At 42.2% G+C, this 17,452-nt stretch overlaps 1 protein-coding gene across 1 annotated transcript; it reads right to left on the minus strand.

Annotated features, from left to right (window-relative positions):
* Nucleotides 1-1,098: 1,098 nt before the first annotated feature.
* On the minus strand, nucleotides 1,099-12,681 carry LOC126599040 (uncharacterized). Its single transcript, XM_050265413.1, has 10 exons — nucleotides 12,667-12,681; nucleotides 12,207-12,491; nucleotides 12,000-12,107; nucleotides 11,394-11,465; nucleotides 3,487-3,573; nucleotides 3,260-3,331; nucleotides 3,075-3,164; nucleotides 2,613-2,720; nucleotides 1,542-1,609; nucleotides 1,099-1,346 (listed from the first exon to the last, which is right to left on the minus strand). The coding sequence occupies exons 1-10, from the start codon at nucleotides 12,679-12,681 to the stop codon at nucleotides 1,343-1,345; spliced, it is 909 nt and encodes a 302-aa protein (XP_050121370.1). The 3' UTR covers nucleotides 1,099-1,342.
* Between the last annotated feature and the right edge of the window lie 4,771 nt (nucleotides 12,682-17,452).

A 17,452-nucleotide genomic window follows, 5' to 3' on the forward strand; every position in this document is an offset into this window, starting at 1 on the left:
CGGTGCCTCCCCCTGCCTTACTTAATACTTTGCCAAGTTAACAGACATATCAATCTCAAGGCAAAAGGAAAGATTTCAATCCTCACCAGTCTCATTTTAGTAAAAAGAGTAATGGACACTACCGCGGTAACCAAGGGTATCGCCATGATAATCCCCGACCCCAGGCAGTCAACACAGTGGGTCAAGCACGTGTTAGGACGGCCTCTACCCCGAGGTATGAGGCATACACACATTTGAATGCCACATGCGTGGTCATTTACCCCAGCATAGCACACCTGATACCGAAGCCAAAGTCGAGGCACCCGGATTACAAGCCCACGAAGAACACGGGCACGTTTTGCTACTACCACGAGCATAACGGCTATGACGGCGAGAAGTGTATCACCCTTCGTGATCATATTGAAGCTTTGGCACGTGAAGGAAAAATCGATCAATTCTTCCTTTACCCTCTAAGGGGTAACCATAACCAATGCTAGGTGAATGTGATATATTCCATAAGTGGTGGCACACCCATATCTAAATCTTCCAACAGGGCCATGAAAAATAGTGAACGAGCTTTAAGGTCTGGCCACCAAGTGTTTCACGTGGAAGACATCAGGGGAGGTAAGTATCAAAAGCCTAACTGGGATCCAATATGTTTCTACCCTAAGGAAGAAAGATGTATCATCTACCCTCACAACGACCCACTGATTGTGGAAGCTCACATAGCCAACTTTGAAGTACGACGAATCCTGGTAGACACGGCGGCTTCGGTCAATATCATGTTTGCTGAAGCTTTTAGGGCACTTAATGTAGCTAAACACTTACTCGGTTTCCCCTCTGATAAGCTTCTCCGGTGATATTGTGCAACATTTGGGGAGCATACACTTACCTTTCACCATTGGTACAGACCCTTACACAGCTACCATTACCACTAACTTCCTGGTGGTTGATTGCCCAACGGCATACAATGTCATCTTCGGACGCATAGGCATCAATGATCTCAAGGCCATGGTATCCACACATATCTTGTTGATGAAATTTCCAACCCCCTATGGCAATAGTTACATCAAAGCAGATCAACTTAGTGCACGATCATGTTACAACACTTCATTATAACACTTCATTAAGCTTGGAGTATTTACAGATCCCCATCTCTACAAAATGAACAACAATTTCCATCCTCCCCGCCATGGAAACGAATTCCCATTTCTAACTTCACAAAATTTCTAACGATACCCGTCATGAACGAAACTGCACTCGCTCTACCCAAATAGCAAGAAAGAACAGAACTAGCCTACTCTGCTTGTACATGTTAGAATCACATATTTCATCTCTTCTTTGTCCAATGATGTTTGAACTATTACCTGCAAAAAATAATGCAATCAGTAATCGATTGACTTTAACACAAGTCAGTGTCTGCTTCTAAGAAGTGCTTCTAATGTCTTAAACGCAGAGATAATTTGATTTGGTTAAGCAAATTATCTTTTCAAAGAGAAATAAAGGAAAACAGATAGTAATTGAAGCCTTGAAGGTAAACTGCTATCAATTTCATAACTCACCTCCTGTACTTATTTTCTGATCGAGCAAGCAACTTGTATTGATTCTCAAACATGGATGCCATATAAACCTGCATTAAAAAGATAGGTCCACAGCAGATACTTGAGTTTGGAAAGAAAAGTTTAAACTATTTTGGACTAGTGGAAACAGATTTAGACAAATACTAAGATGCACTAGTTTTTCTAACGAAAACGTGACACTAAGAAGTCCAGGTCAAAAGATGATGCATTTTCCAGCTTATTACTTCAAATATGGCATTTGTTGATGCACAAAATCAGTGAGGACTTTGGTACAACAGAAAGTGTCAAGTTTGTGACCTTCGCTAGATTGCTCCGGTCATTAGTGTGGATAAGTATGTAAATGGAAAGGGACAGGAAAGCAAACACAAGATGTACGTGGTTCACCCAGATTGGCTACGTCCACGGAGTAGAGGAGTTCTCATTAATTGTGAAGGGTTTACACAAGTACATAGGTTCAAGCTCTCCTTTAGTGAGTACTAGTGAATGATTTAGTACAAATGACATTAGGAAATATTATGAGAGAATGATCTCTATTTATAGAAGAGAGTTTCTAGTTTCATTCTGACATTGACACGTGTCTTGTTGTGATTGGCTTCTGATGTTGACACGTGTCGCGCTATGATTGGCTTCTGATGTTGACACGTGTTGCGCTGTGATTGGCCTCCTGGTTGTAGGGAAACTCTTCTGGGTCCTTGACGATATAACGTTGACCGGTGCTCAGTAGTTTCGGGATTGGTCAAGTATGGTACAAACAACATTAAAAAGGGAGAGACTCTCAACAGAATGAGATTCTTTCAACATTAATGTATTGGCTAACACTTCTGGTTGAGCATTTGTGCAATCTGTTAAACAAACACATCAACCATGCAACATCGACATGTTACATTAGCCTTTCAAACGAGGAACTTAAATCTTTGTTATTCTGTAAATCCCTAAATAGGGTCCCACATGCAAATCTGGATTACTACACTGCACATAATAGTATGCAGCTTTCTACCAACCTTAACTTTTTTGTCCACTGATCTGAAATCAAGAAATGTTAGGTGTTCGTACCTGAAATGTGGGAGCTAACCCTGGGCTCAAGAAATAGCGACCTTTTGATACAGACTGGATTCCTTCGGTTTGTTGCAGCTCTTTGATAAGAGATTCGACATCAGCCCACTGTCAAAAATATTGAATCATATGGTGTTGATAAGCAAAAGAAACATCGTGTATGGAGTCTGTTCATGCAGATACCAGATAGTTTACATATGTATCATAATATCATTGAGGTTATATCTTCTATGTCAATCCATCGAAGAGATAAACATATGTCAATCCACTCTACAACAATAAAGACGCTTTTTTCACTGTATGCATTTGTTTTTTATTATTTATTATTTTACTTTTTGTAAAAGCATTTGGTTTCTTATACTCTTAATGTCACAAGTATGCGCTACGCAGTTCACAACTATGATGATGTAATTAGACTAATATATCCCACTGAAGGTCGATCTGTGGGGGGAAGAAAAAAACCTCAGTATCTGCTTGTGCTGCTTCTAATCTCCCATCCAGGCTATCACAATCTCCAACTACGGACTCCAAGGTCTCCATCAATGGATCTGGCTGCAACAAATACGAACGGATCTTTCTTATTAATTGCATATCTCATCAAACAAATTAGACATGTGTATCCAAGAAATCCATAAGATATACATTACCATAATCTCCTTTAATGATAAGAAGATGCGTTCAAGTGCAAAATCCAGTTGGTAAACTTTTGCCTCCACAATCTGAGATCAGAAAGAGAGAAAAAAGGCAGAACAATACATAAAGAAACACCGAAACTCTAAAAAATGCTAACAAACTAAGTACAAATCACAAACTTCAGTGGCATAGACCGAATATTAAACAGTATCTCCTACAATTAGATCATTAACCAAATTACCTGACCAATTTTAAAGTAGGAAGAAGGATCCACTGTGGCATCCCAAGATATTTCTGTCTGATGGATTAATGCAGGCACTCCTTCAACCTACATTAATGTAGAGAGGTTCATTTTTGTGAGGAAAACTAGGTATCCCAGTCTCGGCTCCATTTTCAGGACCCTAAAGTAATGAAAATATAGCACAAAGCATTGTGCCAAAACCAGATAGTAGCAAGGCCAATCCATCAATAGATTGTTTTGAATAACTTATACAACAACAACAAAGCCTTTTCCCACTATGTGGGGTCGGCTATATAAATCCTAGAACGCCATTGCGCTCGGTTTTGTGTCATGTCCTCCGTTAGATCCAAGTACTCTAAGTCTTTTCTTAGGGTCTCTTCCAAAGTTTTCCTAGGTCTTCCTCTACCCCTTCGGCCCTAAACCTCTGTCCCGTGGTCACATCTTCGAACCGGAGCGTCAGTAGGCCTTCTTTGCACATGTCCAAACCACCGTAACCGATTTTCTCTCCTCTTTCCTTCAATTTCGGCTACTCCTACTTTATCTCGGATATCCTCATTCCTAATCTTATCCTTTCTCGTGTGCCCACACATCCAACGAAGCATCCTCATCTCCACTACACCTACGTGTTGATGCTTCACCGCCCAACATTCTATGCCATACAGCATTGTCGGCCTTATTGCCGTCCTATAAAATTTTCCCTTAAGCTTCAGTGGCCTACGACGGTCACACAACACGCCGGATGCACTCTTCCACTTCATCCATCCAGCTTGTATTCTATGGGTGAGATCTCCATCAAATTCTCCGTTCTTTTGCAAGATAGATCCTAGGTAGCGAAAACGGTCGCTCTTTGGTATTTCCTGATCTCCGATCCTCACCCCTAACTCATTTTGGCCTCCGTTTGCACTGAACTTGCACTCCATATATTCTGTCTTTGATCGGCTTAGGCGAGGACCTTTAGATTCCAACACTTCTCTCCAAAGGTTAAGCTTCGCGTTTACCCCTTCCTGCGTTTCATCTATCAACACTATATCGTTTGCGAAAAGCATACACCAAAGAATATCGTCTTAAATATTAAGTTTGTGATCTTCGCTAGCTTGCTCCAGTCATTAGTGTAGATAGAGACAGGAAGCAAACACAAGATGTACGTGGTTCACCTAGATTGGCTACGTCTACGGAGTAAAGGAGTTCTCATTAATTGTGAAGGGTTTACACAGTATATAGGTTCAAGCTCTCCTTTAGTGAGTACAAGTGAATGATTTAGTACAAATGACATTAGAAAATATTGTGGAAGAATGATCTCGTAATCACGAAACTTTTAAGTACCGAAGTGTGGTATCGTCTTCACTTGCCTTATCTGTCTCATAGGTAGATGTGGCATCTTCTTTGGAAGTACTCTTCCTCCCTCCAGGGGTGGTATCTTTAACTGGTGGAGATGCACAAGGTAATGTATCAATTTCACTTACGCTTACTTGTAGTTTCAGGCTTGGTCAAGCGCGATACAAACCATGTAGTAGGAGTCCTCCAAGTCGCCGAGCTAGGGGATCTGCTGAAAGAGGTGACAGACAAGGTAAGCAATCAGAGCTCCAAGCAATCAGTCCCAGATCAGAAGTTTTGATTTCGAGTTCCGGCTGATTGTTATCCTTCTCCTTATCTTGCAGGTAGCATGAAGGATAAAGAGAAGAAAAGGAGAAAATGTGATATGAGATACTTTTTCTTTTGAAGAAGTAACTTTCCACAGGCTTATTCTTGAACTGGGCTGGAGGGTTTTCTTGTTTCCACCAGAGTATAAGGCCGACTGAAGAATTTGAGGGTCAAAACAAGTCCATCAAATCTAGAATACGTTCGACCCTGCTGATATGGGATACTTTTGCTGTTGACAAAGTAGTGGATGTATCGGCACGTGTTCTGTTGCGCTTGTCTCCACATGCTTCCTTGTATCCTTCTCACTTGCCCTATTTGTTCCTCAGGCAGATGTGGTATCTTCTCGGGAAGCATAAGATGTTGAAGATGAGTACTCGAGAGCAATGGGGTTCCAGGCAGTCAGTTCCGGACTGGAAGCTTGATTCCAAGTGCTGACTGATTGCTCTCTTTCTCCTTGTCTTGCAGGTAAGAACAAGGCCAAAGGAAAAGACAGGAAAAAAGCATGATATGGGATACTCTTGCTTTTAACCCTGATGATATGAGATATTCTTGCTCTAGTGTAGCTCGTTTGCAGAGGTGTTCTCGGGGGGGAAAGAAAGCTGAGTATTTCGAGAGGCTTCGTTGGGAGTGCCCTCTCAGATATGAGGAAGGGTTGAGCATTTTTGCAGGTCTGCCTGTCCGTTGAGGATAGAGGTCGACATATATAGGGGTCTCCTTAACAAGGAGTAATACTATTCTTTTACCCTGCTTGGTCATAGCACGGTAGTGGGAGCTGCCAGCTTCACGTGTTTTAACTCTGTCAGAGCATTTTGAAAAAGTGGTCTGTGGTATCTGGAAAACTGATGTTACGTGTGAAGATTACAGACAAGCTTTATCCAAGGAGATCTGGCTCTCAAAGTTGAGAAAGCGATGCCTCTTCGGTTTTTGAACAAGCAATCCTGTCGGGGATCTGTCTCTCGAGATTCGGAGAACGGTGCCTCTTCGATTTTTGAGAAAGCAATCCTGCTAGGAGTCTGGCTCTTGAGATTCGGAGAGCGGTGTCTCGTCGCTTTTTGAGAAAGTAATCGTGTTGGGAGTCTGGCTCTCGAGATTCGGAGGACGGTGCCTCTTCGATCTTGAAGCAAGCAATCTTGTTGGGAATGTTTTCTCGAATGTGAGTAAAGGTTAGGCCTGTTTGCTAGTCTACCTTGCCACGGAGCACAGAGGTTGACCCACATGGACTTTCCAATTATCCAGCAATGGTCCTGTTCCTTTACCCTTGTGGGTAATAATATGGTAGCTAGACCTTCAAAATTTATGTGTCTAAACTTTGTTAGTGCTGTTTCTTTGCTATTCTTTTACCCTTCTTGGTCATAGCGATGTAATGGGAGCTGCAAGCTTTACGTGTCTAAACTTTGTCAGAGATTTTTGGCAAAGTTATCTGTGGTACCCGTGAGTTGATGTTGCGTGTGGAAAGTGAATGATTGAACAGTAACATTCACGTGCTTTCTACTTCACTAGAAATCTTCGACAGAATGCCCGTAATTTTCGCAAAGTTAAGTGTGCATGTGACAGGTACTGACAAGGCTGAAAAAGCAGGTGCCTCTTCGATTTTTTAGATCGACCCTCGTGGTCTCCGAGCAGCCCAGCTTTTGAGAAAGCAAGCGCTTTTTCGATTTCTGCGATCGACCTTCGTGGTCTTTGAGCAGCCCAGTTTTTGAGAAAGCAAACGCCTCTTCGATTCCTAAGATCGGCCCTCATGGTCTCTTAGCAGCCCAGCTTTTGAGAAAGCAAACGCATTTTCGATTTCTGAGCAGGCGCCTCTTCGATTTCTGAAGCTCCATCGAGTGCGGATTTTTATAGAGGCTGGTATTAAGTTCCAAAGCACACTTGAATCTCCACCAGTAGAAGCTCCCTTCTTGCATTTCTAAGATCTTGATTTGTCCGACTTCTTTTCTCTTCAACACCTTTGAAAATGTCTGGCCCCTCCGACCGTCGTTTTGACTTGAACCTTGTTGAAGAGGCAGCCACGCCTTCTCTAGACAACATATGGCGCCCATCCTTCGTATCCCCTATTGGTCCTCTTATCATTGGGGATTCCGTGATGAAGAATGATATGACCACTACGGTGGTGGCCAGGAACCTTCTCACTCCCAAAGATAACAGACTACTTTCCAAACGGTCTGATGAGTTAGCTGTTAAGGATTCTCTGGCTCTCAGTGTTCAGTGCGCAGGTTCTGTGTCTAATATGGCCCAACGCCTATTTGCTCGAACCCGCCAAGTTATTGGCGGCTGAAGTGATGAGTCTCAAACAGGAGATTAGAGGGCTAAAGCATGAGAATAAACAGTTGCACCGGCTCGCTCATGACTATGCTACAAACATGAAGAGGAAGCTTGACCAGATGAAGGAATCTGATGGTCAGATTTTACATGATCATCAGAGGTTTGTGGGTTTGTTCCAAAGGCATTTATTGCCTTCGTCTTCTGGGGCTGTACCGCGTAATGAAGCTCCAAATGATCAACCTCCGATGCCTCCTCCTTCTAGGGTGCTGTCCAGTACTGAGGCTCCGAATGATCCCCCTCCGGTGCCTTCTCTTTCTGGGGCTCTGCCGACTGCTGAGACTTCTCCTAAGCAACCTTTGTGAAGGCTCCCTCTTGTTTGTTTATTTTGACTCGTGTATATGTACATATTTGTAACTTCTTAGAGATATCAATAAATAAGCTTTGTTTCATTTCAACGTATTGTGTTAAATACACCAAAGCTTTCTTCACTAAGTTCTTTGAATTTTTCTTTTGTTGAAGCTTGTATGTTGAAGCTTTGTGAGTGGAGCATGTAGGTTGAGGTAGTGTTCCCTTAATTTCCCGGGTGGGGAAAACTTCTCGATTGGAGACTTGAAAAATCCAAGTCACTGAGTCAGGTCGGCTATATGAATCTTAGAACGCCATTGTGCTCGATCCTGTGTCATGTCCTCCGTTAGATCCAAGTACTCTAAGTCTTTTCTTAGAGTCTCTTCCAAAGTTTTCCTAGGTCTTCCTCTACCCCTTCGGCCCTGAACCTTTGTCCCGTAGTCGCATCTTCTAACCGGAGCGTCAGTAGGCCTTCTTTGCACATGTCCAAACCACCGTAACCGATTTTCTCTCCTCTTTCCTTCAATTTCGGCTACTCCTACTTTACCTCGGATATCCTCATTCCTAATCTTATCCTTTCTCGTGTGCCCACACATCCAACGAAGCATCCTCATCTCCGCTACACCCATTTTGTGTACGTGTTGGTGCTTCACCACCCAACATTCTGTGCCATACAGCATCGCCGGCCTTATTGCTGTCCTATAAAATTTTCCTTTAAGCTTCAGTGGCATACGATGATCACACAACACGCCGGATGCACTCTTCCACTTCATCCATCCAGCTTGTATTCTATGGTTGAGATCTCCATCTAATTCTCCGTTCTTTTGTAAGATAGATCCTAGGTAGTGAAAACGGTCGCTCTTTGGTATTTCTTGATCTCCGATCCTCACCCCTAACTCATTTTGGCCTCCATTTGCACTGAACTTGCACTCCATATATTCTGTCTTTGATCGGCTTAGGCGAAGACCTTTAGATTCCAACACTTCTCTCCAAAGGTTAAGCTTCGCATTTATACCTTCCTGAGTTTCATCTATCAACACTATATCGTCTGCGAAAAGCATACACCAAGGAATATCATCTTGAATATGTCCTGTTAACTCATCCATTACCAACGCAAAAAGGTAAGGACTTAAGGATGAGCCTTGATGTAATCCTACAGTTATGGGGAAGCTTTCGGTTTGTCCTTCATGAGTTCTTACGACAGTCTTTGCTCCTTCCTACATATCCTTTATAGCTTGGATATATGCTACTCGTACTCATTTCTTCTCTAAAATCCTCCAAAGAATGTCTCTTGGGACCCTATCATACGCTTTTTCCAAATCTATAAAGACCATGTGTAAATCCTTTTTCCCATCTCTATATCTTTCCATCAATCTTCGTAAGAGATAGATTGCCTCCATGGTTGAGCGCCCTGGCATGAACCCGAATTGGTTGTCCGAAACCCGTGTCTCTTGCCTCAATCTATGCTCAATGACTCTCTCCCAAAGCTTCATTGTATGACTCATTAGCTTAATACCCCTATAGTTTATGCAATTTTGTACGTCGCCCTTATTCTTGTAAATAGGCACCAAGGTGCTCTTTCGCCACTCGTTTGACATCTTCTTCGTTTTCAAAATCCTATTGAAAAGGTCAGTGAGCCATGCTATACCTGTCTCTCCCAAGGCTTTCCACACTTCAATCGGTATATCGTCTGGGCCCACTGCTTTTCTATGCTTCATCTTCTTCAAAGCTACAACCAGTTCTTCCTTCCTGATTCGACGATAAAATGAGTAGTTTCTATACTCTTCTGAGTTACTCAACTCCCCTAAAGGAGTACTCCTTTCATGTCCTTCATTGAAAAGATTATGAAAATAACCTCTCCATCTGTCTTTGACCGCGTTCTCTGTAGCAAGAACCTTTCAATCCTTATCCTTGATGCACCTCACTTGGTTTAGGTCCATTGTCTTATTTTCCCTTGCTCTAGCTAGTTTATAGATATCCAACTCTCCTTCTTTGGTATCTAGTCGCTTATACATATCGTCATAAGCCGCTAACTTAGCTTCTCTCACAGCTTTCTTCGCCTTTTGCTTCGCTCTTCTATACCTTTCACCATTTTCATCGGTCCTATCCTTCTATAAGGCTTTACAACATTCCTTCTTAGCCTTCACCTTTGTTTGTACCTCCTTATTCCACCACCAAGATTCCTTTTGGTGTGGAGCAAAGCCCTTGGACTCTCCTAATACCTCTTTTGCTACTTTTCGAATACAGCTAGCTATGGAATCCCACATTTGGCTAGCTTCCCCCTCTCTATCCCACACACACTGGGTGATTACTTGCTCTTTGAAAATGACTTGTTTTTCTCCTTTTAGATTCCACCATCTAGTCTTTGGGCACTTCCAAGTCTTGTTCTTTTTTCTCACTCTTTTGATATGTACATCCATCACCAACAAGCGATGTTGATTAGCCAAGCTCTCTCCCGGTATAACTTTGCAATCCTTACAAGTTATACGATCCCCTTTCCTCATTAGAAGAAAATCTATTTGTGTTTTTGACGACCCACTCTTGTAGGTGATCACATGTTCTTCTCTCTTCTTAAAGAAGGTGTTAGCTAAGAAGAGATCATATGCCATTGCAAAATCCAAGATAGCTTCCCCATCCTTATTTCTCTCCCCAAAACCATGGCCACCATGAAAACCTCCATAGTTGCCTGTCTCCCTGCCCACGTGTCGATTTAAATCTCCTCCTATAAATAACTTCTTCGTCTGGGCAATTCCTTGCACCAAGTCTCCAAGGTCTTCCCAAAATTTCTCATTCGAACTCGTATCCAACCCTACTTGAGGTGCGTACGCACTAATCACATTGATGAGTTCTTGTCCTATTACAATCTTGATTGCCATGATTCTATCTCCTACCCTCTTGACATCTACAACATCTTGTGTCAAGGTCTTGTCCACAATGATGCCAACACCGTTTCTCGTTCTATTTGTGCCCGAATACCAAAGCTTAAACCCTAAGTTTTCTAGATCCTTTGCCTTAAGACCAACCCACTTAGTTTCTTGTAGGCACATAATATTTATCCTTCTCCTCACCATAACTTCCACTACTTCCATAGACTTTCCCGTTAAGGTTCCTATATTCCACGTTCCTAAACGCATTCTACTCTCTTGAACTCTACCCTTCTGTCCTAGCTTCTTCACCATCCCCCGTCTAATAAGATCAAAGTACTTCTTTTGTGTGTCCTGTGTAAAGTTGATAGGAGCATATGCTCCCAAACAACTTTGAGTGGAGTCGTTCGAAAAGAAGTTTCTATGGCCCCCTTGCTCATTTAACACTGCATCCGGGTGCCGATGGAGATACAGCGAACCCTTGCTCACTTATCACTGTGCTCGGGCCACACAGCGCGCCACTTACGGGTGACGTCCTAGCTTTAGCGCGATTTCGTTCTGGATTCATTGTCATAAGGATTCGACGTAACTGTGGAGTGCCGACTGTCGACTACCTGACGCCCTCCCCTTCCTCCTTTATCCGGGCTTGGGACTGGTAATGTAAGATAAACTTACATAGGCGGAGTTGTTTTGAATAACTTATAAATACAAAAAATTATCATCCGTGATATCAAAACACTAGAGTAAAGTTTTTTTTTCACTTCCAAGACAATGAGTGGCAAACCTTTCAGTTACCTCAACAAAAACACCAAAATAAGTGATTTTCTTGATGCAGCATTTCACAACATCTCCAACTTGAAGTTTTGCCTGCCATAAGAATCAATATAAGAGATTGAGACAACATATTGCATACTCGGAATTGCACAATAAGCTTTTGAAGAACATGGACTTCAGAGACTTAATATTTTAGGTATAAGATTGCTTCTCAGTTATTTGAGAACCACCCATGTAAAAGAGATTTTTCAGATCAACTTATACATATATTAGGATGAAATAATAAATCCCAATTTTAGGAGTAAAGGATAGGAATTCACATAGGAGAATTATAACATATAGCATACACCAGAAATCATTTTAATTAAACTCCATAGACCAACTCAAAATGATACTACAAAACACTGATTTCTTACAATCAGCTTTGGCAAGATTTTTATATTTATTAATATATTTCTAGTTTGCAGCTGTGACACTTATCCACCACCCTGAACAACCAAATATTGTAGTCTTCCAACTCTGGAAATAGAGGTTACCAAATACTGTAGCTTAAAAAGAATAATCAAAATGAAAGGAATAACAAACAGCACCATTCAAGATACATCACAAATGAAGGTGGCCTCTCACCATAAGACTTCTTTTTCTCTCAACCGACTCTTCCTTCTCTTTTGGCCTCACTGAAAATACAAGCTTCCCAAACTTTCTGTTGGTCAACACCAATTGTACTCTGATTTTCTACAAAATTCAGTTTCTAAAAATTAATTAAAAGGAATAAAAGATGAGAATAAAGTTTCCAAATGCAGCAGTCAATCTTCTCATTCAGGTTCTTCAAACCTGGCCAACAAATGATGATAAGAATTTGATTTTCTCTTGGTCATAAATTCTAAGAAGATCTTCCAATCTCATATCTGGTGAAACTATTGTCTCGTTTTTCGCGTCTGCATCAGGATCTTCTAGGCTTGGATTAGGAAGAGTATTCGTATCAATAATTCCTAGATTTCGTCTGTACAATGACGGGTCTAAGCCCTTCTGTCTCAACCATGACTCAAAAGCTAAGAACTTCCACTTGGAAGAAAGATTACGGTATGGCAGAAATCCAATTAACGAGCGGAAAGATACCTGTCATAAAGGTCAAATCAAACTCAGAAAGCTCAGATGGAAAGTATATATAGTTAACCACAAACACTAAAGAACAAATGAAAGCCTATGAAATGACTGTCCAAAGTGTACTTACAAAAAACCTCTGGTGCTAGCACTTATCAGTTCTACATCTCCCCTATCTCCTTTTTTTAACCAGATTTTCAGCCATAACCCAATCAGCATCTTCATAACCCTATAGATTTGTAGAGAATGAATTTTTTGTAACAGAACAACAACAACAACAACAAAGCTTTTTCCCACTAAGTGGGGTCGACTATGTGAATCCTAGAATGCCATTGCGCTCGGTTTTGTGTCATGTCCTCCGTTAGATCCAAGTACTCTAAGTCTTTTCTTAGGGTCTCTTCCAAAGTTTTCCTAGGTCTTCCTCTACCCCTTGAGCCCTGAACCTCTGTCATGAGTCACATCTTCGAACTGGAGCGTCAGTAGGCCTTCTTTGCACATGTCCAACCCACTCATTCCTAATCTTATCATTTCTTGTGAGCCCACACCTCCAACGAAACATCCTCATCTCCACTACACCCATTTTGTGTACGTGTTGATGCTTCACCGCCCAACATTCTGTGCCATACAGCATGGCCGACCTTATTGCCGTCCTATAAAATTTTCCCTTGAGCTTCAGTGGCATATGACGGTCACACAACACGCCAGGTGCACTCTTCCACTTCATCCATCCCGCTTGTATTCCATATATTCTGTCTTTGATCGGCTTAGGCGAAGACCTTTAGATTCCAACACTTCTCTCCAAAGGTTAAGCTTCGCATTTACCCCTTCCTGAGTTTCATCTATCAACCCTATATCGTCTGCGAAAAGCATACACCAAAGAATAACATCTTGAATATGTCCTGTTAACTCATCCATTACCAATGCAAAAAGGTAAGGACTTAAGGATTGTTGATGCACAAAATCAGTGAGGACTTGGGTACAACATAAAGTATTAAGTTTGTGACCTTCGCTAGATTGCTCCGGTTATTAGTATGGATAAGTATGTAGAAAGATAGAGACAGGAGAGCAAACATAAGATGTACGTGGTTCACCCAGATTGGCTACGTCCACGGAGTAGAGGAGTTCTCATTAATTGTGGAGGGTTTACACAAGTACATAGGTTCAAGCTCTCCTTTAGTGGGTACAAGTGAATGATTTAGTACAAATGGCATTAGGAAATATTTTGGGAGAATGATCTCCTTTTATAGAAGAGAGTTTCTAGCCTTGTTCTGACATTGACACGTGTCGTGTTGTGATTGGCTTCCGATGTTGACACGTGTCGCGCTATGATTGGCTTCTGATGTCGACACGTGTCACTCTGTGATTGGCCTCCTAGTTGGAGGGAAAGCTTCTCGGTTGGGGACTTGCAAGATCCAAGCCACTAAGTAATCACGAAACTTCTAAGTACCGAAGTGTGGTATCGTCTTCACTTGCCTTATTTGTCTCATAGGTAGATGTGGCATCTTCTCTGGAAGTACTCTTCCTCTATCCAGGGGTGGTATCTTTAACTGGTGGAGATGCACAAGGTAATGTATCAATTTCACTTGAAGCTTACTTATAGTTTCAGGCTTGGTCAAGTGTGATACAAACCATGTAGTAGGAGTCCCCCAAGTCGCCGAGCTAGGGGATCTGCTGAGAGAGGTGACAGACAAGGTAAGCAATCAGAGCTCCAAGCAATCAGTCCCAGATCAGAAGTTTGATTTCGAGTTCCGGCTGATTGTTCTCATTCTCCTTATCTTGCAGGCAACATAAAGGATAAAGAGAAGAAAAGGAGAAGAGCTGATATGAGGTACTTTTGCTTTTGAAAAAGTAATTTTCCATAGGCTTATTCTTGAACTAGGCTGGAGAGTTTTCTGGTTACCTCCAAAGTATAAGGCCGACTGAAGAATTTGAGGGTCAAAACAAGTCCATCAAATATAGAGTACGTTCGACCCTGCTGATATAAGATACTTTTGCTGTTGACAAAGTAATGGAAGTATCGGCACGTGTTCTATTACGCTTGTCTCCATATGCTTCCTTGTATCCTTCTCACTTGCCCTATCTGTACCTCAGACAGATGTGGTATCTTCTCTGGAAGCATAAGATGTTGAAGATGAGTACTCGAGAGTTATGCCAGGTAAGTAATCAGGTAAGGGGTTCCAGGCAGTCAGTTCCTGACTGGAAGCTTGATTCCAAGTGTTGACTGATTACTCTCTTTCTCCTTATCTTGCAGGTAAGAACAAGGCCAAAGGAAAAGACAGGAAAAAAACATTATATGGGATACGCTTGCTTTTAACCCTGATGATATGAGATATTCTTGCTCTGGTGTAGCTTGTTTGCAGAGTATTTCGAGAGGCTTCGTTGGGAGTGCCCTCTTAGATATGAGGAAGGGTTGAGCATTTTTGCAGGTCTACCTGTCCGTTGAGGATGAAGGTCGACATATATAGGAGTCTCCCTAACAACAAGTAGTAATGCTATACCTTTACCCTTCTTAGTCATAGCACTGTAGTGGGAGCTGCCAGCTTCACGTGTTTTAACTCTGTCAGAGTACTTTGAAAAAGTGGTCTGTGGTATCTGGAAAGCTGATGTTGCGTGTGAAGATTACAGACAAGCTTTATCCAAGAAGATCTGACTCTTGAAGTTGAGAAAGCGATGCCTCTTCGGTTTTCGAACAAGCGATCTTGTCAGGGATCTGGCTCTCGAGATTCGGAGAACGGTGCCTTTTCAATTTTTGAGAAAGCAATCCTGCTGGGAGTCTGGCTCTTGAAATTTGGAGAGCGGTGTCTCTTCGATGTTTGAGAAAGTAGTCCTGTTGGAAGGCTGGCTCTCACGATTTGGAGGGCGGTGCCTCTTCGATTTTGGAGCAAGCAATCTTGTTAGGAGTGTTTTCTCGAATGTGAGTAAAGGTTGGGCATTTTTGCAAGTCTACCTTGCCACGGAGCACAGAGGTTGACACACAGGGACTTTCCAATTATCCTGCAGTGGTGCTGTTCCTTTACCCTTGCAGGTAATAATATGGTAGCTAAACCTTCAAAATTTATGTGTCTAAACTTTGTTAGTGCTGTTTCTTTGCTATTCTTTTACCCTTCTTGATCATAGTGATGTAGTGGAAGCTGCAAGCTTCACGTGTCTAAACTTTGTCAGAGATCTTTGGCAAAGTTATCTGTGGTACCTATGAGCTGATGTTGCGTGTGGAAAGTGGATGATTGAACAGTAAGATTCACGTGCTTTCTACTTCACTAGAAATCTTCTACAGATTGCCCGTAATTTCCGCAAAGCTGAGTGTGCATGTGACAGGTGCTGACAAGGCTGAGAAAGCAGGTGCCTCTTCAATTTTTGAGATCGGCCCTCGTGGTCTCTGAGCAGCCAAGCTTTTGAGAAAGCAAACGCCTCTTCGATTTTTGAGATCGGCCCTCGTGGTCTTTGAGCAACCCAGCTTTTGAGAAAGCAAACGCCTCTTCGATCTTTAGGATCGGCCCTCGTGGTCTCTAAGCAGCCCAGCTTTTGAGAAAGTAAACGCCTCTTCGATTTCTGAGCAGATGCCTTTTCGATTTCTGAAACTCCGTCGAGTGCAGATTTTTATAGAGGCTGGCATTAAGTTCCAAAGCACACTTGAATCTCCACCAGTAGAAGCTCCCTTCTTGCACTTCTAAGATCTTGATTTGTCCGACCTCTTCTCTCTTCAACACCTTTGAAAATGTCTAGCCCTTCCGACCGTCGTTTTAACTTGAACCTTGATGAAGAGGCAGCCACGCCTTCTTATCCCCTACTGGTCCTCTTACCGTTAGGGATTCCGTGATGAAGAATGATATAACAGCTGCGGTGGTGGCCAGGAACATTCTCACTCCCAAAGATAACAGACTTCTTTCCAAACGGTCTGAGGAGTTGGCTGTTAAGGATTCTCTGGCTCTCAGTGTTCAGTATGCAGGTTCTGTGTCGAATATGGCCCAACGCCTATTTGCTCGAACCTGCCAAGTTGAATCATTGGCGGCTGAAGTGATGAGTCTTAAGCAGGAGATTAGAGGACTCAAGCAAGAGAATAAACTGTTGCACAAGCTCGCACATGATTATGCTACAAACATGAAGAGGAAGCTTGACCAGATGAAGGAATCTGATGGTCAGATTTCTTGATCATCAGAGGTTTGTGGGTTTGTTCCAAAGGCATTTATTGCCTTCGTCTTCTGGGGCTGTACCACGTAATGAAGCTCTAAATGATCAGCCTTCGATGTCTCTTTCTTCTTGGGTTCTGTCCAGTACTGAGGCTCCGAGTGATCACCCTCTGGTGCCTTCTCTTTCTGGGCCTCTACCGACTGCTGAGACTTCTCCTAAGCAACCTTTGTGAAGGCCCTCTCTTGTTTGTTTATTTTGACTCATGTATATGTACATATTTGTAACTTATCGGAGATATCAATAAATAAACTTTGTTTCATTTCAACGTATTGTGTTAAATACACCAAAGCCTTCTTCACTAAGTTCTTTGAATTTTTCTTTTGTTGAAGTTTGTATGTTGAAGCTTTGTGAGTGAAGCATGTAGGTTGAGGTAGTGTTCCTTTAATTTCTTAAGTGAGGAAAACTTCTCGGTTGGAGACTTGAAAATTCAAGTCACTGAGTGGGGTCGGCTATATGAATCTTAGAACGCCATTGTGCTCGATCCTTTGTCATGTCCTCCATTAGATCCATGTACTCTAAGTCTTTTCTTAGAGTTTCTTCCAAAGTTTTCCTAGGTCTTCCTCTACCCCTTCCGTCCTGAACCTCTATCCCGTAATCGCATCTTCTAACCGGAGCGTCAGTAGGCCTTCTTTGCACATGTCTAAACCACCATAACCAATTTTCTCTCAGCTTTCCTACAATTTCAGCTACTCCTGCTTTACCTCGGATATCCTAATTCCTAATCTTATCCTTTCTCATATGCCCACACATCCAACGAAGCATCCTCATATCCGCTACACCCATTTTGT

The sequence above is a fragment of the Malus sylvestris genome, chromosome 14 (genome assembly GCF_916048215.2).
Source record: "Malus sylvestris chromosome 14, drMalSylv7.2, whole genome shotgun sequence".
Lineage (NCBI taxonomy): Eukaryota > Viridiplantae > Streptophyta > Magnoliopsida > Rosales > Rosaceae > Malus > Malus sylvestris.

Bases quoted from the DNA above. Each gene is read 5' to 3' on its own strand.
- LOC126599040 (XM_050265413.1), bottom strand. The intron at 3,332-3,486 runs GTAATTTGGTTA...TTCTGATCTCAG, and splicing joins CCTACTTTAAAATTGGTCAG to ATTGTGGAGGCAAAAGTTTA. The intron at 3,165-3,259 runs GTAATGTATATC...TATTTGTTGCAG, and splicing joins TATCATTAAAGGAGATTATG to CCAGATCCATTGATGGAGAC.